Source organism: Falco punctatus (genome assembly GCF_963210335.1).
Source record: "Falco punctatus genome assembly, chromosome: 1".
In the NCBI taxonomy this organism is placed as follows: domain Eukaryota; kingdom Metazoa; phylum Chordata; class Aves; order Falconiformes; family Falconidae; genus Falco; species Falco punctatus.
The window spans coordinates 105,592,211-105,616,069 of NC_137580.1; the positions used below are offsets into that span (position 1 = coordinate 105,592,211).

Sequence of the window (23,859 nt, forward strand, 5' to 3'; positions counted from 1 at the left end):
ACCAGAAATGGTGCCCGCAGAGCCACCAGTGATTCCACCCACCACCAGCACGGTCACCAGAAATGGCACCCACAGAGCCATCAGCGCTGTCACCAGTGTCACCACCAGTAGCACTACCAGTGCTGCCACTGATGCCACCAGCAGTGCTTTGGCCTGTCCCCCAGTGCCACCCGCCCCGAGCCACCAGTGCCCATCCCTGTGGCCACCAGCGTCCCCCCCAGAGAGGGACAGGACAGGGCTGCAGGGTACAAAGTGCCTTTATTGCCACCGTGGCGGCGCCCGAGGCGTGGGGACCCCGACCCCTCATGTCTGCAGCTGCAGCAGGGCGGGTGCGGGGGGCGCGGGGGGCTGCGCCCGGCGGTGACAGCCCTCCAGGTCCCCCAGCACCCCGAAGAGCCGGCGCAGCCCCTCGGGCAGGGGGGTGTCTGCAGTGGGAGGGAGCACCAGTGAGACCCCCAACCACCGCAGCCCCCCCAGCCAGTTCTGGGGACCCGTCCCAACCACAGCATCCCCCAGGGGGTCCCCAAAACGCCCCCCACCCCAAACCTACCTTCATCCCGGGGGCCATTTTGGGCGTCCTCCAGCTCCAGCAGCTCCCAGTACTTTTCCCTGGCGAGAGGAGAGGGGTGGGCTTTTGGCTGGGGAGGGGTGCAGGGGGTCTCCCCGGTGTGTGGGGGGCTCACCTGAGGGTCCCTTGGAGGCCCTGGAGATGATGGAAGAGCCGCTGCGCCTCAGCCGCGGGGTCCAGGGGGTCACTCCAGTCATGCAGGGTGACACCATGCCGGGTCCGGTCGCACCCCAGCCCTGGGGCGGGGGGCAGCAGGCTGACGCCATGAGGAGACACCCCCAGCACCCCTGTGGGGTCCCGAGACCCCCACCCCATACCTGTCCTCTCCTTCTGGTGGCAGCAGCTCCACTTGTCCCCACGGAAGACGCCGGGGTGGTAGGCGCGGAGCACACGGGGGTTGTTGACGCACACCTTGCGCAGGGCTGACAGCCACTGGTTCAGCTCGTTGACGCACTGGGGTGGTGTGGGGTGTGTGGTGAGGGGGGGTCCCGGGCTGTGAGTCCCCTCAGCGTGCCCCCACATCCCCGTCCCACCTTGCACTGGAGGTAGGCTGTCTCCTGCTGCCCACCTGCACCCGTGTAGACCACCTGCATGACGTGGGAGCTCCCGAAGCTCTTCTCCTCCACCTTCTCAGCCGCCAGGATGTCGGCCAGGGCGATGGTGCCGCTGCGCTAATGGGGGGGGGAGATGGATGACACAGGGGGGTCAGTGACGTCCCTTCGCCCCCCTACCCAGCCCCTCAGCACCCTCCTACCTCCGCGCCGGGGCTCTTGCCAAAGCTGAGGGCCTCCCCGGTGAGGCAGAAGTGGAGCTTCTTGGCAGCAGTGGGCAGCAGTGGCCCCTTGCCCCGCGTCTTGTGGACAAAGAGCGGCCCCTCCTTCACCACCGTGCGGGGGGGGTCCAGCGGCCGCCCCTCACCTTCCTCCTCTTCCTCCATCTCCACCAGCCGGGTGATGAAGTCCTTCATCTGGGCAATGCCCTGCTGCAGGGCGGGCAGCAGCGGGGCCAGCCAGACCTCCTTGGCCCGCCCGGCCGCTGGCTCCATGTTGCCCACCATCTGGATGGCCTGGAGACCCCCAGCATGGTGGTGTCACCGGCGGCAGACCCAGCCCTCCCCAGTGGGAAGCAGCCAGGCACCTCGAACACCACACTTGGGTGACAGCACCCCCCTTGGTGTCCCCCTCCTGTCCCACCTTGGCCAGCAGCAGCAGCGTGCGGCTGGTGCGTGCGTCGGCGTGTGTCTCCCGCAGGTGGAAGAGCTTGGGGGTCATGATGGCCGGCGAGAAGAAGCGGAGGCAGAGGAAGCTGGTGACTGCCACAAACTTGGTGTGCTGTGGCCAGCCGAGGTGGTGGGAGACACGTGAGAGTCTGTCCCGACAAGGGACATCCCGGGGCACCACTACATCGATGCGCCAGGGACGTGGGGGCTGGCTTCCAGCACCAGCGTTGCCGTGTGGGCGCAGCACAGCCCCGCTGTCCCCCTGTGACCCATCCCTGGGGGGCTGCCCCCATGCCCAACAGGAGACTCCACCAACCAACACTGGGGACTGCACCCAGTGTCCCCTGGGGACATCCCAGTTTGACCCACCCGCTCCATCCCCTGTCGCATCCCAACCTGGTGCTGGGGGAAGCGCTCCTCGACGCGCTGGAAGAGCTGCCGGAAAGCGGCACGGATGACAGGGGGACACGCCGGCACCGACTTGTCGATGGCGTCCAGCAGCTCACCCAGGTAGGACTGGAGGTGCTGGCGGCCCTGCTCGATCACCTCCCCCTCCGTCTGCACCCGGTGCAGCCCTGAGCACCTGCGGGCACCGGCACCGTCAGCCGCATGGCCGGGGACCCCGGTGCCCCACCGCCCCGCGTGCCCCTTACCCGGTGTCTTTGATCTCCACCTTGCCAGGGTCGAGCTCCACATGCTTCTTCTCCTCGAACACGCGGGTGATGGTGGGTCCCAGGACAGCGTGCAGGTACGGCATCCCTGTCACCTGCCGAGGCAGTGCGCAGGGAACAGTGACGGGGGGCACAGCCACAGGTTTGGCACCCCGACACCCGTGGAATCCCTGACAGGGGTCACCCAAGGAACTCTGAGCAGCCTGGGCTGGTGGAAGGGGTCCCTGCCTGTGGCAGAGGGTCAGAACTAGACGATCTTGAAGGTCCCTTCCAACCCAAACCCTTCTGTGACTTTCTCCAACCTATCAGCCCCAGAGGAAGATACAGACCCACCAGCCCTCCCAGTAGTCCCCTTGGGAACTGGACCCCATAGGGACAGCCCGGAGAGAGGGTGACCTGGGAAGAGCAGGTTTCGGGCAGTGTGGCACCTTGAGGAAGGACTCCATTGACTTTGAGGCCAGTGAGTTGCTCCGGAACAAAGTGTTGGGCTCGCCTGCAAAACAGGAGGGGGTCTGTGGCCTGGGGGACAGTCACAGGTCACCCACCCATGGGGCAGCTGCAGTCGTGGGGGTCGTTCACAGGGGCTGCGCCCTCCATCCCAGCCATTTCCGTGGGATTTCCTAACCTCAAAGCACTGGCTCCCCCACCAACCACAGCCAGCATCAGCCCACCAGTTGCTTGGGGTGAACCCGACAGATTCCCACATGGAACACAGCATGATGGTTGAACCTGAACTGTCACCCCCCAAAAAAATCACCACGCAAGGTCTCGGAGGTTTCGCAGCCCCAGGAGATGGTTGGAAGCCTCTGGCTCTGATCCCGCTCCAGCCTTACAGGGCTTGGCCAGCTCCAGCTCGAAGAGCAGGTCCAGGAACTCCTTGACCAGCCCTTGGCCCAGGAAGAGTTTGACCAAGTTGACGGCGACCTCCTGCCGGCACTCGGCCGTGGTGGTTTCATCCAGGAGAGTGACCAGGTGCACTTGGCCATCCTGGTGGGGAAAGGCACCGCGATGTGACGGCTCGAGGGAGACCCACGCCCCAGCAGAGAGCCAGAGGGAGGCGGGTGCCCCAGCATGGACCCCTCACCTGGCGCCCCGACTTCACCTCCTGGCACAGGAGCTGGACCAGGGGCTGGTAGCAGTGGGAGGGCAGCACCGTCTCGTCCCGCAGCCGTACCTGCAGCTGCAGCGAGCCCAGGCTGCCTCGGCCCCTGCAGGAGCACAGCGCGGGTGGGAGAGGGATGGAGAAATACTTCACCAAGCTGGAGGTGGCCCAGCAGCCCGGGAAAGCCGGAGCAGGCAGGTGGGGCAGCCCTGCACTTGCCCCTTCCTCCCAGACAAGGGCATTTCCAGGAGCTGCCCCTCCAAAGGGAAGATGCTTCCTGGGAATAACCCCCCTCCCCAATGCCCCTGTGGGCACCGGGACCACCCCTGGCACATCCCAACACCCCTGTGCCGACACTCACTCGTCCTCCCTCGGCTTGGACTTGTCCGGCCGCAGTCGGAACCAGCCCTCCTCCTGCCCGGCCGCCTCCAGCCCCTGGATGCTGAACACCACCTGGGAGGGGAAGGCAGGAGGGTGCTGGGTGGGCAGCCAGGCAGGCTCCCTGGCAGCGCCGGCGGGGTCTGGGGGCTCACCTTGCCCAGGAAGTCATTCCTGCCGACGAGGTCCCAGTCCCACACCTCCACGCACAGCTTCTCCCCGGTGGGCTCCGCCAGCTCGAACTCGAAGGTCTCGTTCCAGCGGGGGTAGCAGGATTTCTTAACCACCTGCAAAGGCAACGGCTTCATTCCCCCGCGCTGGGTGGATCCGACACCCCCCTGGGGACACCAAGCTGGGCACGCCGGGGGACAGGGATGGCTCCTGGCCGAGGTCTGGGCTTGCCAGGAGGATGATTTCACTTGCAGCACGTTGGGGGATCAGGATAAACTGAAGTCACACTCACGGTGCTCTCCTGCGCCTTCCCGTTGTAGCGCAGGCGGACGAAGGGGTCGGAGGCGCCGTTCCGGTCCTTCCTGGCCAAATCCCTGCCAAGAGGAGGGGGAATTTGCCAGCAACCTCCCAATATACCTGCAGGCACCTGCTCCCCTCATCGGTTCCCCAGCACGTCGAGATTCACGCCCTAAGGACCGGCAGGTGAGGTGGAACCTGTCTCAGGACCCCCGTCAGCTGCTGGGTGGCGGGGAGGATGCTCTGCCCCCAAGGGAGGATAGCTAAGAAAACCGATACAGTGGGGAAACTGAGTCACGGAGCAGCCAGGACTCACCATAGGTGTCCCAGCTGCACACGCAGACCCCTGTGACGCCCCGTGTCCCCTCCTCACCTGGCCTCCAGCACAGTGCAGCGCAGCCGCCGGCTGCCCTGGCTCCCCAGGACCTCCACCCGCAGGTGGATCTCCCCCTGCACCTCCTCGTCAGGGTCCACCTCACTGAGGCTCACCCAGCCACTGTAGCCTGTAGGAAAAGGGGACACCCTCATGGGGGGGTCGCTGGGGGAGCCCTTGGGACCGGCTCCTCATGGGCTGGGAGACAGGTCCCCACCGGGATCCCCGCAGCCACCCATCCCCCTACCCTTGGGGTGCTCCGCCAGCATGTCCCGGGTGATGCAGACCTTCCCAATAACATCATCGCGGCTGGAAAACAAAAACCGGGAGCAGGACATGGTGTGGGATGGCAGCCCACCTGCTGCGCCAGGCCCAGCAGGACACGTGTCGGGGGCAGAAAGGGTGCCCGGGTGTCCTGGGCTGGGGCCACCACGGTGTGTCTGTCCCCATGGAGCGCATCAGCCACCCTTTGCTGCCAGATGGAGAATAACCTCAAGAAATAGTTTCACCCATTTGTGTCCCAAAACCCCAAGCCAGCACGGCCAGGTGTGGATTCTGTGGTGCCTACAGTGGGGTTGAGCATGCAGGCAGCCAAAGCCACCAGCCTCCAGTTCCCCACCCCGAGCCCCCACCGCCCCACAGCTGACATGCCCGTACCTGAGCGCATCCTCGTCCATGACGTAGATGGAGATGCTGTGAAAGGTGGGCTGGAGGTGCACCTCGTATTCCTCCCCCCAGAACGGGGACAGCGTTTTCCACACCGTGGCAGTCCTGTGGGGCAGAGAGCACCGGTGATGGGGGACATGGGGCACTCCCCAGCCCTGTGAGCTTCCCAGCTTTTTGTGACACACAGCTGGAGCAGCAGCTACAGTTTTGAACCATCAGCTGGGGCAGGCGATGGGTCTCCATCCCTGTCTTGTAGCTCTGGGCTGGCAAGATGTTGGAGGTGGCCACAAGATGTTAGACATCACAGCCTGTATCTGGAGGAGTGGCTCAGCCCAAAGCAGGGAATAATAATAAATAATAAAAATAATATTGTACCTGCTGCAGGGTAGATGGAGGGACCTGCCAGGAGCCAGGTGTGCAGGTTTGGGGACCAGCCAGGGACATGGAGCCACTCACCTGATGATGGCCTCATCGTCGATCTTCACGATGCAGTACGGGTCGCTGCTCCCCGTGCTAGAAGGACACGGCACAGCTCTGTCACCACCAGCAGCCACAGCCCTGGCCCCCTACCCCAGCCCTGGGGGCTCGCGTGGTTGTGGGCAGCCAAAGCCGTCAGCCCTGGCGAGCCCCACTGGAGAGGGGGGACCTCGCAGGTGCCCCTTGTGGGACACACACCAAGGCTATGGGGTGCTGGGGTCCAGAGGCATCCCCAGAAGCCAGAGCCTTCAGCAGATGGATTTGGCCAAGGCTGCAGGCACGTGGTGACCCCAGCTTTGCTCCCAGCCCAGGGAAACACATCCCTGACTGTGTCCGGCCACCACATCCCGCTGGCAGCTGCAAGTGGCTTTCCTCTTCCAAATCGGAAGGTGAAGAACAAACAAAACCCACCCTTTCCCCGAAGTGGCTCCAGGCACTGACAGCCCTGTCACACACACTAGCAACGAGGCCACAGCAGCTTCCTCCAGCCCCAGGGTGCACCCAGCGCCCCGACACCTCCATAGGGACGGGGACATCCCTGGAGACACCCCCAGTGATGCAGAGGGTGTGAAGGGCAGGCAGCCCCCACGATGCTCTGACCCCCGCTTCCTCCCCAGACACGACCCAAGTGATGGCTCCTGCTTGCGGCCGCCAAACCAAACCAAAACCAAATCACCATTTTATACCTTATTGCCCCAGTTCATCAGAAACGAGGTGACTCGGCTGCAGGCAGGAGTGGGTGGGGGCTCCGGCCGGAGGCAGAGGAGCCAGCAAGACCCGGGTGCTGGCCAAGAGGGTGGAAAGGTTGTGGCTCCCGTCCTGCAGGCAACCGGCACTGGGCAGCCCACGCTGAGCACGGTTACTCATCAACACCACCCCGGCATCATCCCCCAGCCAGCCACGAGCATCCCGGGGCAGGGGGGAGCACACAGGTGGGGATCTGGGGACCCCAAACACCGAGTGACTTCCCCACCCCAGCACCAGGGAGGCTGAGAGCCAGACACTGGGGGGATTCAAAGGGTCTGGGGTGCCCCCCTGCCCTGGAAAGCATGGCTGTGGGGGGTTTCTCCAGGCTGTGCATCCCGGGCACTGCGCTAGCATCCCCATCCCCAGGCGCAGGATGGGGGCCACATTCTGGGCCACAGGTGGTGCTGGCAGCAGGAGGGTTGCTAAGAGCAGCTCTCTACCTGCCTGCTCCCGTCTCCAGCCACACTCTGGAGAGGTTTTTACGAGAGCAGTGGATGAAGGACCATTAACGAGCCTGCTGCTGACATTTCCTACCTTATGCAAACCATCAAGCGGGCAGGGAGCAGGCAGGCAGAAAGGGAACATCTGCCTGCCCGAGCCGTGCCCAGCAACGTGGGGCAGGCGTCAGATGGGAGCTGCTTCCACACCAGCAGGAAAACCTTGTCCCCAACATGGGCCCATTTTGAGCACACGTGCTGCTTCACGTCCCCTGGGGCACAGGGTACCCCAAAGCTGCCCTGCAGTATCTGGGTATCACAGGGATTAAAGCGCAGGGCTGCCAAAAACTGTCCACGGGCTGCAGGAAGCCCCCGATCCGCATCCCATGGGATGAACCCCCCACTCCAAAGGGAAGTTTCACTGGGTGACACGGTCTGCCTGGCGTTGACATCCCTGCAGGCTCACCAGTGCCCAGGAGATGTCAGGGGAAGAGACTGATGAGGTTTGCAGGCTCTTGGCAGGCGCTGGGCATCCTGCTGACGCCTCCGCAGAGCACGGCTGGCTTTGGCCACCTGCCCCGGCCCCCCCGCACTGGCACGGGCCACTGCAGGAGGCAAGGCGGGGGGGCTGGCACGGGGAAGGAGCTAAGAAAGGGGAAGGTCAGGCTTTAAAAAGAGGAAATGAAGACTGAAACTTTAAAGATTGATAGTGTTGTATAAACTAGGCGGGGGTGGGGGTGGGGGTGGGGGGACGACGGGGAATAAACATGCACTCGCTGCAGGCACCCATCCGGGTGGGCTGAGGCATGGAGTTTGCAATTAAAAACTGGTATAGAGAGTGGCACCGCTTTGCCCAGCCCTCAGGGGGTGGGAGCAATAAAATAAAATAAAGTATATAATTTTCCTTGCTTTCCTGCAATGAAATCCTCCTGCAGGGGAGGATTTTGCAGCGCTCAGCTAGGAAGGTGTTCGTGTTCCCACTGTGTCCTGGGCTGGGGGACAGAAGCCCACCCAGGGCTGAGCTGGAGCGGCTGCCGCAGTCCCAGTGTTTTGGCCCCGGAGCTGGGCAGTGACGTGCTGGCCGGGAAAACCTGCAGCGGGTTTCCTGCCTCTTTATGGGCATTGCACGGCTGCACTGTGCCAAGCCCTGCGCTAGGCGGGCGCTGGCTTGGAAGGCAAAAGCAAAGAGCCGCTCTTCGGCAGCGGGAGGAGGTGGGAATCCCGTGGGCACAGCGAGCCGGGAGCCTGGCACCGAGCCTGAACCCCACCGATATCACAGGGCTACAGCCGGGGCAGAGGAGGGGGCTGTCGGTGGCCCAGCAGCAGCGCCAGGGGTCCCAAACCACAGTGACATTGGCCAAATCCTGCTCCTGCAACCCCCTGTGCTGAATCCTGCAGGGGCTGGGGGACCCCACGGGGGTTTGGGGGTGCCACATCGCCTATGGGTGCTGCAAGCAGGATCTGACCCACAAACACAGCCAGGGCCACCGCTGACACCCCACAGAGGGATTTCCCTTAGGGAAACCAGCAGCGATCCCAAAGGCTGTGCCAGGGCAGACAGGGGAACGGGATCTCAGCAGCCCCTGTCCCCAGAGAGGGGGACGGCGGCCATCCACGGCCAAGGTCAGGCGGCGGAGCGGGATCCAGCGCTCGGGTTTCCCTCCCTGCCGGGGCAGCCACTCTCCCTGCCCAAAGCCACCGTGTCCCAAAGCCACCGGGCTGGAAAGCTCCGCAAAAGGTGTTACCGCATGGCCGAGCCCGAAAACCAGAGCTTCCGAAAATCCAGAGCCTGCCTGCACTGGGTCAAGCTCCCAGCATGGAGTTATGCCAAGGGATTTAAAAATCAGGCCCTGACACATGGGATTTAAAAAAAAGAAGAAGAAGGAAAAAAAAAAAAAAAAAAAAAAAAAGTCATGTTTCTTTCCTTGTTTATCCTCTTTTTCCATGATGGCTGCAGGGAGTTTTACCGGTTTTCCGGCAGCCCTGACCCTGCCTGGCTGCTGAGTGCTCCTCAACAGCCTCCCAGTGCCCTAGGAGCTGGGGACCACCCCGATGCTGCCCTCCTGTCCCACCCCGACACTGTCCCACATCCCACCCCCCAGGATCAGAGCGACCGGGATAACGCCGGGACACACAGGCAGCCCTTAGGGAGCTGCCAAGGAGGGAAAGCCCGACCCAGGGGGCTGCCAGCAGAGCCCCCCGGACCACAGCAGGGTGGGCTTGAGGGAGGTGCTGGGAACGGAGTGGTGGCCAGGGGTCAGAGCCCAGGGATCATCCCTGCTCCTTTTGCGGGATGGCTGTACCGGGGGTCCTGCTTCGTGTCCAGGGGTCCCTGCAAAGGACCCAGCTCCAGGTGGGGTGCGGTGCATGGTGGGGGCAGCACAGGGGGAGCCCCCCAACACGGGAACACTGCTTGGGGTACCCTAAAGCGCTGCTGGGGGCACCACACAGCACAGGTTGGGAACCTCAGAGCCATCCCAGAGGGTGTCCCCAGATCAGGGGGGATACGACAGCTCCTGAGGGAGCCACCCAAAGCCATCCTGGGGGGGAACCCTCAAAGCAAGGGGGACCCCAAAGCAAGGGGGATCCCCCCAGAGCCATCCTGGGGGGAGCCCCCAAAGCACAGGCACTGGTGGGAGAACCCCAAGCCATTCCAGGCAAGCCCCCAGAGCTGGGGGGACACCCCCAAGCCAACCCAGAGGTGGTGTCCTCAAAGCACAGGGACCTGTTGGGGGTCCCTCTGGCAGCGCTCCCGGGGCAGGGGGGCTCCCTCCGGAAGCTGCCCCCCCCAACCCCCTCCCGACCCCCCGGGGGCACTCACATGTCCTTGGCGGGCAGGTTCCTGCCCTCCACGATGCGGATGGAGAGCGCGCTCCGCCGGGCCATGGCGGGCGGGCGGCCGAGCCGAGCCTCGAACCCGCCGTCACCCAGCTCCGCGCCCATGTGCGGGCCGGCGCCGCCAGCCGCCAATCAGCGCTAGGGGCGGAGCAAGGGGCGTGACCAGAAGCCATTCTCCGGTGGTGATTGGGTGATTAGATTCAGCTGCCTGCCAAGGGGTGGAGCCTGTGTGGCAATGGGCGTGGCTAAGGCGGCAATGGGCGTGGGTAGGGTGGGAGTAGGCGTGGCTAAGACGGCGGGGGCGGGGTCCCGTGGGGCCGGGGACTCGCCACGCTGCCGGGGGTCCCGCCGGCCCCCCCCCCCCCCCCCTCCGCTCCGGGCCTCCCCCAGCCCCCGGGGACTGGCCGCGGCCCCAGGGCGGTGCAGCCCCGGCGGGGGTCGGCCCGGCGCCCCGCCTGCGGTGGCCGTTAAGGACCGGACCCACAGTGGGTCCTCGCTGTCCCCCACGACCCTGGGGGGCGCTGCCCCCGCCCCGCGCCCCCGGAGCCCCTTTCTGGCTTTTTAACCCCGTATTATTTTTTGTTTTAAAGCCCTGCACCCCGCGGCTGCAGCACCCCCGGAGGGACCGGTGGCATTTCTGGGGGTCTTGGGCCGTAAATACGGGGAGGAGGACAGACATGGGGGGGACGACGCCCCCTCCTGCGGGACCTCCCCCGGCCCGAGCACTCCCCCAGCACGCAGAGCTGGGGCTCAGGGCCGTGCCAGCAGGAACCCAGGCCTTGGCATTTGCGCCCGGCTGCCACGGGGACACCCTGGGGACACTGTGGCAACACACTGGGGACATGCTGGGGTCACGCTGGGGACATGTTTGGGGACACTGCAGGGACACACTGGGGACATGCTGGGGACCCCATGGGGACACATTGGGGACGCTGTGGGTACACGCTTGGGGACACTACAGGGACACACTGGGGACAGCTTGGGTCACGCTGGGGACCCTGGAGGGACACTGTGGGGACATGCTTGAGGACACACTGGAAACACTGCAGGGACACACTAGGGACACGCTGGGGACACATTGGGGGCACTGTGGGTACATGCTTGGGGACACTATCGGACATGCTGGGGACACCATGGAGACACTGTGGTGACACACTGGGTACATGCTGGAGTCACACTGGGGACCCTGTGGGGACCCTGTGGACATGCTTGGGGACACTACAGGGACACGCTGGGGACACACTGGGGACCCCATGGGGACACGCTGCCTCTCCACCTGCCCCGCACAGGGGGACAAGGCGCAGTCCCCTGTCACCGTCGTGTGGCAGCTCCTGCCCTGCACGCTGGGGGTGCCACGTGTCCCACCTCCAGCAGCACCCATGTGATGGGGACAAGCCCCCCCGGCCGCTGGAAGCCACTTTGGGGGTGAGATGGGTGTTTCATTCTGGGGGACGGGGGGTGGGACACTGGGGGGACACGGGTGGGATGGATGAAACTGACCCTTGGCTGGGCCCCAGCAGGTCTCCGCAGGGATCGGTGGCTGGATTTGCTCCGTTTTCCTTGGCTGGGCTCCAGGGAGGCAGCTCCTGGCAGGGCAGCTGGGGGGGCAGGTTGCTACCCCCCACTCCCACCCACTCATCCCCCCCCCCCCCCCCTGCCCCCAGCAGCACAAGGACGCTGCAGTGAGGGCGCTGTGACCGGGGATCGGTATAAATGTGATGCTGCCCTTTGCACAGCGCCCACGGAAAAATACCGGGGGGGTGGGGGGGGGTGTTGATGTATGTACATGCCTATGACATATATGTATATACATACTGCCCTGACATATATACGTATATACATACTGCCCTGACTCCACCCAAAGGGGGGCACGGCCACCCTGCAGCGCTCTCGGCACCAGCAGGGTCTCATCCTGCCCAGGCTGTGGGATCAGGGCACCACGACCCCTGTGCAGGATCGGGAATGCTGTATCAGCCCCCCCGCCCCAGCCCCTGGCACAGGATCAGGCCCACCACAGCCCACTCCCCACCAGACAGGATCAGGGACCCCCCTCCGGTGCAGGATCAGGCCCTGGGCTGCCGGTCCCCCCTTGCCATCTCGTGGGTATTGGGGGAACATCAGCAGCACCCGGGAAGGATCAGGCCAGCTCTGGCTGGGGGGGACCCTCCTCTGGGTTTGGGGCAGGGAGGAATTGCTGTGGGGTGAAGGGGAACAGGGAGAAACACCCCCCTATACTCCCCCGACCCCCCCTGCCCCCTGCTGGGGGCATTTCTGTGGCCTGGGGCTGTTGGGGGGTCTGGCTCCCCTCACTGCCTGGCACCCCAGGGGACCTTCCTCTGTTCACAGTGGGCACAGGTGGCACCGCAAGCTCCCAGCTGGGGGGGAAAATGCTTCCCCCACTCCAGAGCATCCCTGGCTGCATCCCACCCCGGGAGGCAGCCACCCCCCACCCAGGGACGGGGCTCACAGCCCTGTGTGGGGGCACAGGGACGGGGCCACGGGGCTTTTCCCAGGGGCTGGGAAGGCAGCAAGGTTTCGGTGGGTGCCATTCCTGGGGGGGTCACCAAGGGGAGGCAGAGGCTGGGCACAAAGCACATGGAAAGGCCTTTAATCCGCTCCTTCGCAGCTCCCCAGGGCCCCCCCTCCTCAGGGACGTGCTGGTGGTGCCCCTGCGGTGGGCACTGTGCCACCCGCTCCGGTGGTGCCATCCCGAGGGCACCCAAGGGCACATGGGATGGTGGGAGCAGGTGGGGAGGTGGGGTGGGGGGCTGCGGGGGGACATTGGGGGCCATGGGGGGGCTCAGAGCCGTGCAGCCGGCTGGTCGTAGACGTGGTGGGTGTTGTACCGCTGCACCGTCACTGCCTCCGGCTTGCTGAAGGTGCTGCTGCCGCCACAGGTGTCTGAGCTGGGGAGGGAAGGGGGGGTGAGGGGCGAGGGTGGGGGCCCAGGGTGCCGGTGTCACCCTTTGACACCGGTCCCATATGCCCAGCACCCATCCTGGGAGGTGCGGCGGGACACAGGGGCGGCACTCACCCCAAGACCAGCATGGCCAGCAGGCTGGCCAGCAGGATGGCAAAGAGGATGGAGAGGATAGAGGTGATGGCGATCATGCTGGCGCTGTGCCCGCTGCCCGTGGTGGGGATGCTGCTGGGTGACTGGGCTGGGGAGAGAGCGGGAGGGGAGCAAGTGGGACGCACCTGGGGGCAGTGCAGGGGGCTCGGCCAGGTCATGGGGTGTCTGTGTGCAATTGCAGTGTGCAATCGCACCGTGCAAATGCAGCGTGCAATCGCACCGTGCAAACACTGTGGGCAACCCCACCGTTCAAACGGATGGTGCAAATCCAGTGTGCAACTGCACCGTGCAACTGCACCGTGCAAATGCCATATGCAGTGGTAGCGTGCAAACACGCCGTGCAAAAGCTCGGTGTGAACGCCATGTGCAATTGCACTGTGCAAACAGCATGAGCCATCGCACGGTGCCACCGCACCCCGGCAGGACCCGCAGCAGTGCCCTGCCTCAGTTTCCCCAGCCGCTCAACAGGAGCGCTGCACCCCCAGCCGCTGGTGCTCGGTGCGCAGCCCCCCGGGACCACCCCACACCCTGTCCACACTTGGGGGCTGTGGGATGGGGGCAAGGGGCAGGATGAGCCCCCTGGCAGCGATACCTGTCCTCAGGGTGATGGGTTCCGACCAGGCTGTCTCCGCCACGGGCTCGGAGCCCTCCAGGGCGAGGAACTTCACCCTGGGAGGGGAAGGGAGGTTGGCCATGGTCCCGCAAGCTGGGGGGCTGCCAGCAGGCCGGGGGGGGCACGTCCCCATAAGCAGGCTCACCGGTATGGCCCAGGGCCGGGCAGGGGGCCGTTGCAGGTGGGTCTGGTCTCAGCCCTGGTGCAGCTGGTCTCGCTGCCCACACGCAGCACCGTGATGTCCCCGGGTCTTTTGGGGCAGGGGTAGTGCAGGAGGGTGCTGTTGAGGGTCATGTAGGCGGGGGCGGTGGTGGGGAAGCCCTGGAATGCCCTCTCGGGGGTCCCTGGCTCCACGCTGTTGTTGAAGTCGGGTACGGCTGCAGGGATGGGGATGGGGGTGAGGAGGGAGCAGGGGGGCGCGGGGAGCCCTGCGCACAGCCCTGCCCTGGGCTGCTCCTCCGGGGCCTCGCTGCAGCCCACCTACCCTTGGGGACGGCCACCACCAGCCAGATGACGGCATCGTCTCGCACATTGAAGACGCAGCGGGGCTGCTCCAGCACGAAGGTGGAGGTGGTCTTCAGGCCCCCCAGAGGCAGTGTGGCCAGGGTCGGACTGTACTCGAGTGTCTCTGCGGTGAGAAACCAAGGGGGTGCAGTGGAGGGCACAGACCCCCGCCCTGCAGCCCTTGACCGGTGGCTCTGACCGGCTGCACCGGTGCTGGGGGCTCGGCGTGGGGATAGGGAGAGGGGGGAGCTGGCCCTGGAGACCCCCACTCCCCTCCTGTTTTTTGGTTTTGGGCTCAGACACGTGATACATGAAGAGGAAAGCAAAGAAATCCCGTGCCACCACCTGGGGAGGGACACCCCTGCGAGACCCCCAGAGGACCCCGCGCTGTGCCGGCAGACTCAGGTAGGTGACACCAGGGACAGGAGGGGTGGCACCCAGCATAGGGGGGGCATCAGCTGCCCTAGACCTCAGGCTCCAGGGAGGGTCCTGATGCCCATGCACAGGGGACCCCTGCAAACAGGGGACGGCAGGGACCCCCAGCTCAGCCCGATGGTGTTGGCGGACTCACCCAGGCCGTGGGCTGTTGCCAGGAGCAGGAGGAGCAGCGGGAGCATCGTGTGGGCGCCTGGGTGCCTGGGGTGGGAGTGCAGAGAGCCGGGCTCTGCGTCCCCATGGGACCCACCTGCGGCTGCCAACCGCCCACATTCCTGCGCTGGCCGCAGCCCCGTCACAAACAGGTCCAGCTCGTTTCCCCGAGGAGCATTTGTCACGTCCGAGTGCCCACCGCTGAGGCGTGCTGAGAACCGCCACGCTCATCGCATGAGTGGGCTGCAGCCCCCGCCCAGGCAATGGGGCACAGAGTGCCACCCCAGGGGATGCCCACCTGTGGCTCCCTGCACACCCCACCGCTGCCACCATGTGCCCCCCTCCAACACCAAGTGCCACACAACCGAGCCTCTGGGTGGTTTGGGGGGGGCCTGGTGCCCCCATCCTCCACAGCCCCACATGGCCAACGGCCTGGTGAAGGTGGCACCAAGCTGGGTGCCGTGCGAGCCGGGTGGCCGGCACAGGGGGCAACATCCCATGGCCGGGCAAGGAGGAGGCATCTGCAGATGTCAAGTGAGAATTTACTTAGCAGGACACAGACCGGGAGGTGGGGGGGCAAAGCAGCCCAGCCCCGGGGGGCTACACCTGCAGCCAGGGGGCCGGGGCTCAGGCAGGGCCGGGGGTATGTGGTGGGTCCTGTAGGACCTGTGGGCGAAGGCGCTGGTCCCCGAATCCCAGCGGCGCAGGGACCCCCACACCTCGGCGCTGCAGGGAGAGAGAAGCAGAGGCGTCAAGTGGGGTCCGTGGGGGTCCCTCAGCCCCTCCTCGTGCTGGCCACCGCCAAGAGGCCCTTTCTCTTTGTCAAACCACCAGTTTAAGGAAAAAAACGCTTTTTAAATCATAGAAAAATCTTTGCTTAATCCCTTTGCTGAGGAAGGGGTGTTCTCCCGGGGCCCCCGTGGATGCACCCCCCTCCCCCAAGCCCAGCCCATGTACCCCACGTACCCCACGGCGCCAAGCACTGCGGTGGCCAGCACGGCCCCCAGGCTGGTGAGGATGCAGGCGATGATGACTACGTCGCTGCCACGGCGTGTGGGTGCGGGGTCGATGGTGCTGGGGTGGCTGGCTGGAAGGAGGTGGGATGAGGGATGTGGGGGGGGCACGGGGGGTTCAGGGATGGTGCGATGGAAAGGGGAGGGCGGCCAGGGGAGTTTGGGGATCGCTTTTCCCCTCTGGGTTTTGGGGTGATGGCATAAGGCTGATGCCATGCCGCATGCCAGCACCCCAGCGGGGCAGGTGTGGGGACCCGCAGGACGGCAGTGCCACCGGTACCTCTCGGCAGGAGGATGGGCTCAGACCACCTCGTCTCAGCTTTGGGGCCATGGCAGCTCATCACCAGGAACTTCACCCTGCAGGGTTGGCACGGAGGTGACACGGGGGGTGAGCATGGCCAGGATGGGGAATTACCCCAGCTGGCATCTGGGGGGTTCCATCCTGCCAGCCTCACCTGTAGGGCCCCGGGGAGGGCAGGGGGCCATTGCAGGGGTCCTGGCTGCCCTGGCCCCCACACGCCGTGTCGCCCCCAACCCGCAGGAGGGCCCAGCCCGGAGCTGAGCAGGCATACGTGGATGCTGCCGTCTCCAGCGTCATGTAGGAGTGGGCGGTGGGCAGCTGCTCGTACAGGGGCACATCAGCCTGCGACGGGGGGTTTCTGAAGGCGGCCGATGCTGCGTGGCACAGCCCGGGGGTGAGCGGCTGCGACGGGGGTCCCCCACGTCCCCTTGCCACAGCAGGGAGCATATGCTGGAGCAGCGGGTGCTCACCGTTGGCAAAAGCCACCACCAGCCAAACGGCATCGGAGGCGTTGGTGTGACGGTCAAAGACGCAGCAGGGTCTCTCCAGAGCGAAGGTGGTGGCGGTGAGCTTCCCTGGCAGTGCCGCGGGGGGCACGCGGGGCACGTAGGGCAGGAGGGCTGGGGAAGTGGGCAGTGAGCGGGGGGGACCCCATGCTCTGCACCGCTCAGCAAATAAATGCCTGACCCCAGCCCCCATCCGCGTCGGGGTCCACAAACGCCGGTGCTGGCACAGCAAGGGCTCACAGGCACCAGCACCAGAGGGACAGCACTGGTGTGGGGCCCCCCCAGCCACGCCTGGCCCCATAACACCCTCCCGGGCACAAACACACTGCAGCCCCTCCAAGCCCCCGTCCCCCTCTGCCCTGTCCCCCCGTGGGAGTCACCCAGGCCCGTGGCTGCGCCCGTCCCAGCCAGCACCAGCAGCACCCGCAGCAGCTCCATGGCGTCGTCCCGGTGGGGCTGGATGTGCCGCCCTGCTCCGCTCACCCCGTCCCACTGCTGAGGGGACAAACCGCCCCACGAGCCCCTGCAGTGGGGACGGCCTGGCCTGGCCAGACCCTCCCAGTCCCACATTCCTGCACCGGCTCTGCCGGCCCGGTGAGACCCTGCGGGCAAAGGGGGCCGGCTGCGCCTCCCAGGTCACCCGCTGGTCCCAGCCCCCCCGGGGAGCCCTCCCGCGGGACCCCAAGCCAAGGCACCCGAGGGAGCTGCGAGGATGCAGGGCACCAGCCTGCGATGTGAAAGGGGAAACTGAGGCACAGAGGCGGCACCGGAGCCGCGTTCAAGACAGGCTGGCAGAGGTCAAAGCCTTTGTTGGCGCTATGGGGGCAGCTGGGCAAGTGGTCCCACCAGCCCAGTTGCCCCACCGAGACCTGTGGCTCCCTGTGGGTGCCTGGTACCACCCGCCCCCCCAGCCAGTGCGAGGGGTGAGGCCGGGCTGGTTTTGGGTGCAGCCAGCCTCACCCCGGGGGCAGGAAAGCGCTCCGGAGCCATCACACCCTGGCCTCATCCAAACCCCACGCGTTCTAGGTGAACGGTCCCACCCAGCACCGGGGTGTGGAAGCACCTGAACCGTGGGGCCACCCCACGGTGACACTGCCCCTAGCATCCCTCCTCCTCGCTGGCAGCAAGGCTGGGCCATGGCCCCCCTCCCTGGGGAGAGGCACCCCGAGCCCTTGGGATGGGGATGGGCACAGTGACCCTGGCACGGGAGCTCCCCCACAGCCCGGGAGCCCATCACCACCGCCCCCCCCGGGTGGCTCTCCACGCGGAGGGGTTTGAGTGCTCCTTCTGCGCTGTTTGTCAAGGGCAGTGGCTGCTCACTCCTGCGTGGGAAGGGATTTTCCGGCCCCCCCTCCTGAAGGGCTGGGACCGCGCCCCCAGATTAAGTGGAAATGGGGCATTCAAAGATTACAGTCCGGCTGCGGAAGGAAAAAGCAGGCACAGCTGCAGCCTCCATCCCTCCTCCCTCTTCCAGCTGCTCCCTTATCCCCCTGCTCCTACCCAGCAATAGCTGCCTCGGGGTCCCCACCAGCAACAGCTGCCCATGGGGACATGCCAGCCCCCCATCTGCCAGCACAGACCCCTTCGTCATGCCTCCCCGCAGGGTGCCAGCGGCAGGGCGAGGGAGGCAGGTTGACGCAGGGGGACAGTGAGTCACAGTTTCAGCTGCCGCTATGGGGACATGGGGACGTGAGGCCAGCATACCTGCAGGGTCAAGGCTTGGCTAATAATAACCACCCTGCTGCAAATGAGCCAGCACCGCAGGGGGAAGGGAGAAACCTCCCCCCCGGGGTCTCCAGCCCAGGCCAGGGGGACCCAGGTCTTTTGGTCAGACCTGTCTGGTAGCATTATAAGCACTTATTTTGGGCTCTGTCCCCTCCCGGCCCCAACCAGCCACAGCACTGCGGTCACGGATTCACCCCTGGAGCTTCCCCCCTCCGCTGGCTGCTACCCCTGCCCCGGGCGTCGAAGCGTCTCCCTGCGCAGCGGTGCCTGAGCGCCCAGCTCTGCTGCTTTCCGCCCCCTTGCTGCCTGCATCCCCCCACCGTGGGGGCCAAGCAGTCTCAGGCCCTGCACAGATGTGGCAAGGATTTTAGGAGATGCTTTGTGTCCTCGTGGCAGAAGACGAGACAGCCTGGGATGAGCCACTGAGCCTGGCCAGCTCACACCTCAGTACGCTGGCCCCGGCCCAGCCCAGACATGGGAAGGCTCCAGCCAATTCACATACAAGAGCCTTGGGCCACGCTCAGCAGGAAATTCTTGCTTTGTACAGGGTTGGGTGACCTCTGCTCAATTTTTGCTTCAATTCATTATTTTCACTGCTGAAAGAACATGAGCTGTGCATACAAAACTGAAGCTTAAACGTGAAACCTCTCCCTTTTGTAACTAGGGCAGGAGAGGAGCAGGCACAGCCCACCTGCATAGGGCTCAACAACACACAGACACACACCTACCGCACCCAAGCAGCTTCCACTCTTGCAGCATCCCCAAATTTTGCTGGATGTTTGAGGGTTTTCTCCCTAAAGCATGCAGCAAAGGGTAACCAGGAGGCTGCAAACACAAGATGGATATTGGGAAAGCTCCAGCCCTTGACAGCTCAAAAAACCCCTTCATTTTTATATTGGCATGACAGAAAGAGAATAATTGCCCCTCTGCTGGCCCAGGACATGCTGATCCCAGGAGGATGCCAAGACAGAGCTACCGGGAAGCACGGCCACATCCCGTCCGGATCTCCTGGGAAGGATGTGAAATGGCAGATAGCACCAGGGCCTCTGCTGTGCCCAAGGGATTTGAAGCAGGCAGGGCTCCAGGGACTTGCAGCGGGGGCCAGTGGCCACGGGGAGGGGAACAGCTAGAAACAGCTCTTAGAAAGGCTTCAGCTACCAGGTGACAACACACAGGAAGGCCACCAGGACTGGGGAAACATGGCTTTTGCAAGGAGCTAGCACTTTAATGAGCAGAGCTCACGGCGCAAGGAGCTCTGCCAGCAACCTTGCATGGTGGCCACCACTGGCCAGCCGGCAGCAAGCCAGGGGGGACGGTGGCGGCTGACCGCCGGGCAGCACCAGCAGCACAAATACAAGAGTCTCCTCCTCGCAGAGGCTTTATCAGGCACAAATGGCCTCAAACTGCTGCCATTTCACCCAGGGAGGGGGGAAGAGGAGCAGGTCTTGCTAGAAGTGCTCCAGGACGATAGGAGCAGGGATGGCAGCTCACAGCAAGAGCAGAGGGCTGTGACTGCCCCCAGGACGGACACTGCTGGGTCACCTCTGCCAGCACTGTGGCTGCAGACCACCAGGCTCTGGCAGGCAAAGCACCGACAGGCTGCAACCCCTGACCCCTAGGACCAGTGCCCCACGTCCTGCCCCTGCAGAGATTTGTGTTCCTCCGGCAGAGCTGAGCTTTCCCTTCCTTCTCCTGGCTGGATCGAGTGTCCCCAGCTCCTGGAGCAGGCTGGTCCCCCGGAGAGGGCCACCGAGCAGGGAGGCACCCCAAGCCATCAGGCAGCTTGAAGGCAAAGCAGCGACCTGCTGTGGGAATGCAGTGTTGATCACAACCAAGCAGAGACAGAGGGGCAGGAGGGAGGGGGCTGTGCTGCAAGAGGTGCCTCGGAGACAGGGAGCTGCAGTGTGCTGGAGCGAGGCCCTGGCTTGCTTTCCAGGGGGGTCTAGCGGGAGCGAGACCCACTCCCCATCCCATCCCCAAGCATTACCAGGGCCAGGTCTTGCCTTCACAAGGGGATCTGTCCCCACAGGACTACTGTCCCAGCCGGTCCTGGCTGTGACCATCAACCCCACCCAGAGACACCAGCGCAAGTTCCTACAAGAACACCCCTCCCCCCCCCCCAAAAAAAAAAAAAAAGAGGCTGTGAAGAGCAGGCAGGGCTCCCGCGGTACAGTGTTATTGCTCAGTGTGACAGGTGGTCAGACACAGGAACTTAAGGCAACAGGAATAAGTGCACTAGGTGGGCCCCCCAGCGCGTGCACGGCACAGCCGGGCCCCCACCCCAGCTCATTGTCTCAGGCAGTCCTCGGTGACGCCCTGCGCGGCCAGCTCCGCCAGCACATTGTCCAGGTAGTTGGGGTCGGGGTAGCCGTGGCCACTCACATTTGTGTCCATCTCCGTCTTGTGGTGGATCTCATTCCACACCACCGTGTTGCTTTCGCCGGTAGTGCTGGAGGTGCCCACTGTGAAAATCAGGCGTCTCTTCCATGCCACCCTCAAAAGCTCCAGAACCTAGAGAAGGAAAAAAACAACAAAGCTGGCCTTCAGCAGCTAGGAGACTTGAGCCATGAAAGCAGTTTGCCAGAAGCTTGACAACCTAAATCCCTGCTGTAGCAGGAGGAAACATAAGATCCCAGCATCAGAAGGGATCTCCCTCCCCTCCTAGTTACCCATGTGGTGGCCCTGATGGGAAGGACAATTCCCTACACACACTGGTCTTCCAGGACTTGAAAAATCCCTGGAAAAATCCCGGTCCAAGTTGTGACAAACACACCCACCCGCAGGAAATGGGGATGGGAAGGGTCAAGCAGCCAGACTTCCCGAGCTTGGCAGTTCTCAGTGCCAACCCTTGTAACTGCATAGCCCAACACAGGCCAGGAGCGCCTTCCCAAAAGATCAGACGGGATTTTGTTTAGTAAAGGGATGAACAAGTCTTCACAGTCAAAGCTGCGAAGCAGCAGCAAAGATCCTCACGGGCAGAGTGATTACAGATCCACGTAAGGAAGAAACAGCACGGACAACTGCCAAGAAGAGCTGGTTAGTGTCGTGGGGACAGCTCCCAAAAGCCAGCCTGTTGTGCCGATCCACCAACACAGGGCCAAGAGACAACCTGAGAAGGGTGACGTTATCAGGGTCTGGTACCTTACCTTCCTGCCCTTCTCGTTGTCTGGGAGATAACAATAGCGAGGAAAGCCTCTTGCTGTGTACGGCATCCCAGGGTTGGGGTGCTCAGGACCCTGCAACAGATAAGATGTATTTGGCATGGATGTGTCCATCTTCACAGGAGTTGGACAATCTCTCAGCAGCGGGATTTGACGTAGGCCCATGGCAAACCAGCTCTCCATGTAAAAGGAGCAAGGGATTGCTGATAATGAGGTACCTGACTTGTTACGGGACATGGGAGTATTACGGGTCCCCAGAGAGTGGCTTCACACTGGGATACAAAAAGTCAGCTCTTCAGATTACTTAAAAATCCCACCAAGTTACTTATTGATGGGAGACAGCCCCAAACCACAGCTTTTTCCATGTGGTCTGATGACACCCTAAAAAGATCACCCAGCCCAAACCTCTGCAAGCTCACTGCGACCACCGACACCTCAGGCAAGGGCTGTGAAACCAGATGTCGGGATCTCTCCCACCTTGTGAGCATGGGCCAAGCCTCCTCCCTGCTTCACACAGACACGAGCCTTTACTGCAGGTGAAAGGCTGTTGTAGCCCCTGGAGCCACTCAAAGCGAGAAAAGATCTCTCACAGAGGGGACCCAAGTCACCTGCACATTGAGGACCAGTCAGTGCAGCTTCTGGCTCCAGGCACCTCAGGCTGCTCAGCGATGGGCTGCCAGCAGCTACTGTACTGGATCCCAACACTTTCCTGGGAGGCTCTCACAGCTCGTACCACCTCAGCAGCCGTTCCTGCGAGTGTGCTGGGCACTCACCTGAATGCCTCTGCTGATGTGATACACAATCTGGATTGTCCCGCAGTCCCTGTGGCCAGGGAGAGACTGGGGGAAAGTGGAGACCTCCATCTTCCCTTTGGGCTGCGTACCGGTTTTCTCTCCATAGATGGTTTTACAAGAGGGACACTGCAAACTTCCATCCTGTGAGGAGAGAGAAGCAGGCATCAGAGCTCCGCAGCCGAGTCACCTGGGCACGGGGGATCTGGTGGCAATGGGCCAGCTCGGTACCTTGTTCCCGTTGGAGTACATGGCCAGCATGCAGAGCATGTGGAAGGAGTGCTGGCAGTTTGTCAGACGACCGACTGCCTCTGGCTTGATGGTGCTGCACTCGCACGTGTCGCTGTAACCTGAGGGGGAGGACAGCTTCTCCATGCAGATGATACAGTCCTGCAGGCCAAGACAGCAAGGAGAAAACCACCATGTAGGGCGAGCACAGGCTGATCATAAGGACTGACCCACCAAGGAAACGATCAAGGAGATGCTTCAGGAAGATTTGCCTTCAACTTTAATCCATCCCTTTGAGGTTTAAGGACACAGAGACAGGTTGCCTTATCTGGCTGGTATCACTCCACCACCTCCTGGACAGCACAGAAGAGAGCTGCCATCAGTCAGAGGGGATGAGTGGGAACTGAGTATGGTTGCGTCTTGCTCCTCTACAGAGCAGCTCCCGTGAAGGGTTTTGATCTCCGTAGTTTTGACCTCTGTGAGCACTGGGAGGAGGCCAAAGCCAAACTCCCTCCTCCACCCCAGGCCCTGCAGCCAGCTCCAAGGGAAACGGGGAAGCATTGACCAGTTTAGCTATTCAACCCCCACCACGTTTTCCCTGTCACACTCTCCGTCCTCTGACAAGGACAAGTCACCAGTTACCACGTGTGGGCTTCGGGCAGTGCTGAGGCCTCTCCCTCTAGCACCAACGGTGCCACTGCAAGCAGCAGGATCTACCATGCAGGATACCCAAGGAAGGATGGTCCTCAGGCATCGCTGTGGTTTTCACAGCACTCCGCTGAATGGGCCACTGGGCAAGCTGGAGTTGCTTCGTCGTCCTCACCTCATCGGCAGGAGCGCCCTTCAGCTCTTCCAGGTACTTCCTCACCACTGCTTCTGGCTCGGTTGGTGTTGCTGCACAAGGAGAGAGATGAGAAAAAGAGAGAAGAAATCAGACACGCCATGGGATATGACAAGCACGTGCAGGGTGAGCTAGAGAGAAGGGACACAAGCAAGTCACTGGCCAGGATGCCAAGGAGGAAGGTTGGGGTTAGAGGGGGAGAAGAGGCTGCTCCAGCTGGTCCCTACAAGCCCTGCAAAGGCTTTGCTATCAGAAAGGGCTACCACTAGGACTGTGAGTGCTACCCATGGGAGAACCCACTGGCAGATGTTGGTGCCCTGGGCCGTACACCCAGGGGTCTGCCTGTAGCTGTTGTGCTCCAGTTCTCCCCCCGTACCCCAAGCGATGCCAGCCAGGTCCCAGCTGGACTTTCCTTGTGCACACCAGAGGCCAGTTAGCGTCAAACTCAACCCAAGGATGCTACGGTCTCAGTGGGACAGAGGATTACATCATCTGCGTGGTTAAAGGGGAAAAGGCATTCCCACTTTGCCCCAGATGGCACCTGACAGGGAGACGCAGCAATACACTAAGC

General features: G+C 63.5%; 4 protein-coding genes across 7 annotated transcripts in view; all 4 read right to left on the minus strand.

The window, feature by feature from the left end:
- Positions 1-241: 241 nt before the first annotated feature.
- LOC308054602 (ras GTPase-activating protein 4-like) lies at positions 242-10,267 on the minus strand. Of its 3 annotated transcripts, none has more exons than XM_080367693.1 (20): positions 9,928-10,263; positions 5,902-5,958; positions 5,437-5,550; positions 5,027-5,088; positions 4,780-4,909; positions 4,402-4,483; positions 4,094-4,225; positions 3,922-4,013; positions 3,543-3,666; positions 3,292-3,445; positions 2,887-2,951; positions 2,441-2,553; positions 2,184-2,370; positions 1,762-1,899; positions 1,323-1,634; positions 1,102-1,239; positions 886-1,021; positions 684-804; positions 551-609; positions 242-425 (listed from the first exon to the last, which is right to left on the minus strand). In XM_080367693.1, exons 1-20 carry the CDS (start codon positions 10,047-10,049, stop codon positions 304-306), a joined length of 2,460 nt encoding a protein of 819 aa, XP_080223819.1. In that variant the 5' UTR covers positions 10,050-10,263; the 3' UTR covers positions 242-303. The 3 variants fall into 3 exon arrangements, 2 of the variants coding, with proteins under 2 accessions (XP_080223819.1, XP_080223820.1); XM_080367694.1 differs by lacking the exon at positions 9,928-10,263 and adding an exon at positions 6,609-9,897; XR_013924162.1 differs by lacking the exon at positions 242-425 and having other exon boundaries at positions 1,137-1,239; positions 9,928-10,267.
- Positions 10,268-10,903: 636 nt separating this feature from the next.
- Positions 10,904-15,227, minus strand: LOC308054847 (uroplakin-3b-like protein 1). The gene is made up of 7 exons (XM_080368224.1): positions 14,706-15,227; positions 14,115-14,258; positions 13,776-14,007; positions 13,610-13,686; positions 12,979-13,105; positions 11,000-12,850; positions 10,904-10,922 (listed from the first exon to the last, which is right to left on the minus strand). The coding sequence occupies exons 1-6, from the start codon at positions 14,749-14,751 to the stop codon at positions 12,745-12,747; spliced, it is 732 nt and encodes a 243-aa protein (XP_080224350.1). The 5' UTR covers positions 14,752-15,227; the 3' UTR covers positions 10,904-10,922; positions 11,000-12,744.
- Positions 15,228-15,261: 34 nt separating this feature from the next.
- On the minus strand, positions 15,262-20,290 carry LOC308054788 (uroplakin-3b-like). Its single transcript, XM_080368129.1, has 6 exons — positions 18,043-20,290; positions 16,507-16,656; positions 16,191-16,410; positions 16,016-16,092; positions 15,689-15,809; positions 15,262-15,448 (listed from the first exon to the last, which is right to left on the minus strand). The coding sequence occupies exons 1-6, from the start codon at positions 18,242-18,244 to the stop codon at positions 15,265-15,267; spliced, it is 954 nt and encodes a 317-aa protein (XP_080224255.1). The 5' UTR covers positions 18,245-20,290; the 3' UTR covers positions 15,262-15,264.
- A 131-nt stretch (positions 20,291-20,421) lies between these two features.
- DTX2 (deltex E3 ubiquitin ligase 2) overlaps positions 20,422-23,859 on the minus strand; it is a 39,456-nt gene continuing 36,018 nt past the window's right edge. For both annotated transcript variants that reach the window (XM_080367892.1, XM_080367891.1), the window contains 5 exons: positions 23,271-23,341; positions 22,451-22,609; positions 22,202-22,363; positions 21,414-21,503; positions 20,422-20,778 (listed from right to left, as the gene is read on the minus strand). In XM_080367892.1, the coding sequence (XP_080224018.1) occupies positions 20,554-20,778; positions 21,414-21,503; positions 22,202-22,363; positions 22,451-22,609; positions 23,271-23,341 (707 nt within the window). In that variant the 3' untranslated portion in view covers positions 20,422-20,553. The remainder of the gene's footprint in view (positions 20,779-21,413; positions 21,504-22,201; positions 22,364-22,450; positions 22,610-23,270; positions 23,342-23,859) is intronic.

Excerpts from the sequence above, each read along its gene's own strand:
- LOC308054602 (XM_080367693.1), bottom strand. The coding sequence starts at position 10,049 with ATGGGCGCGGAGCTGGGTGACGGCGGGTTCGAGGCTCGGCTCGGCCGC. Across the intron at positions 5,089-5,436 it reads ATGGACGAGGATGCGCTCAG|CCGCGATGATGTTATTGGGA; the intron begins GTACGGGCATGT and ends TTTGTTTTCCAG. Across the intron at positions 4,226-4,401 it reads GGAAGGCGCAGGAGAGCACC|GTGGTTAAGAAATCCTGCTA; the intron begins GTGAGTGTGACT and ends TTGCCTTTGCAG.
- LOC308054847 (XM_080368224.1), bottom strand. The coding sequence starts at position 14,751 with ATGCTCCCGCTGCTCCTCCTGCTCCTGGCAACAGCCCACGGCCTGG. Across the intron at positions 14,259-14,705 it reads GGCAACAGCCCACGGCCTGG|AGACACTCGAGTACAGTCCG; the intron begins GTGAGTCCGCCA and ends TTCTCACCGCAG. Across the intron at positions 13,106-13,609 it reads ACCCATCACCCTGAGGACAG|CCCAGTCACCCAGCAGCATC; the intron begins GTATCGCTGCCA and ends CTCTCTCCCCAG.
- LOC308054788 (XM_080368129.1), bottom strand. The coding sequence starts at position 18,244 with ATGCTGGCCTCACGTCCCCATGTCCCCATAGCGGCAGCTGAAACTGTG. Across the intron at positions 15,810-16,015 it reads GCCCATCCTCCTGCCGAGAG|CCAGCCACCCCAGCACCATC; the intron begins GTACCGGTGGCA and ends ACCTCCTTCCAG. Across the intron at positions 15,449-15,688 it reads GCAGTGCTTGGCGCCGTGGG|CGCCGAGGTGTGGGGGTCCC; the intron begins GTACGTGGGGTA and ends CTCTCCCTGCAG.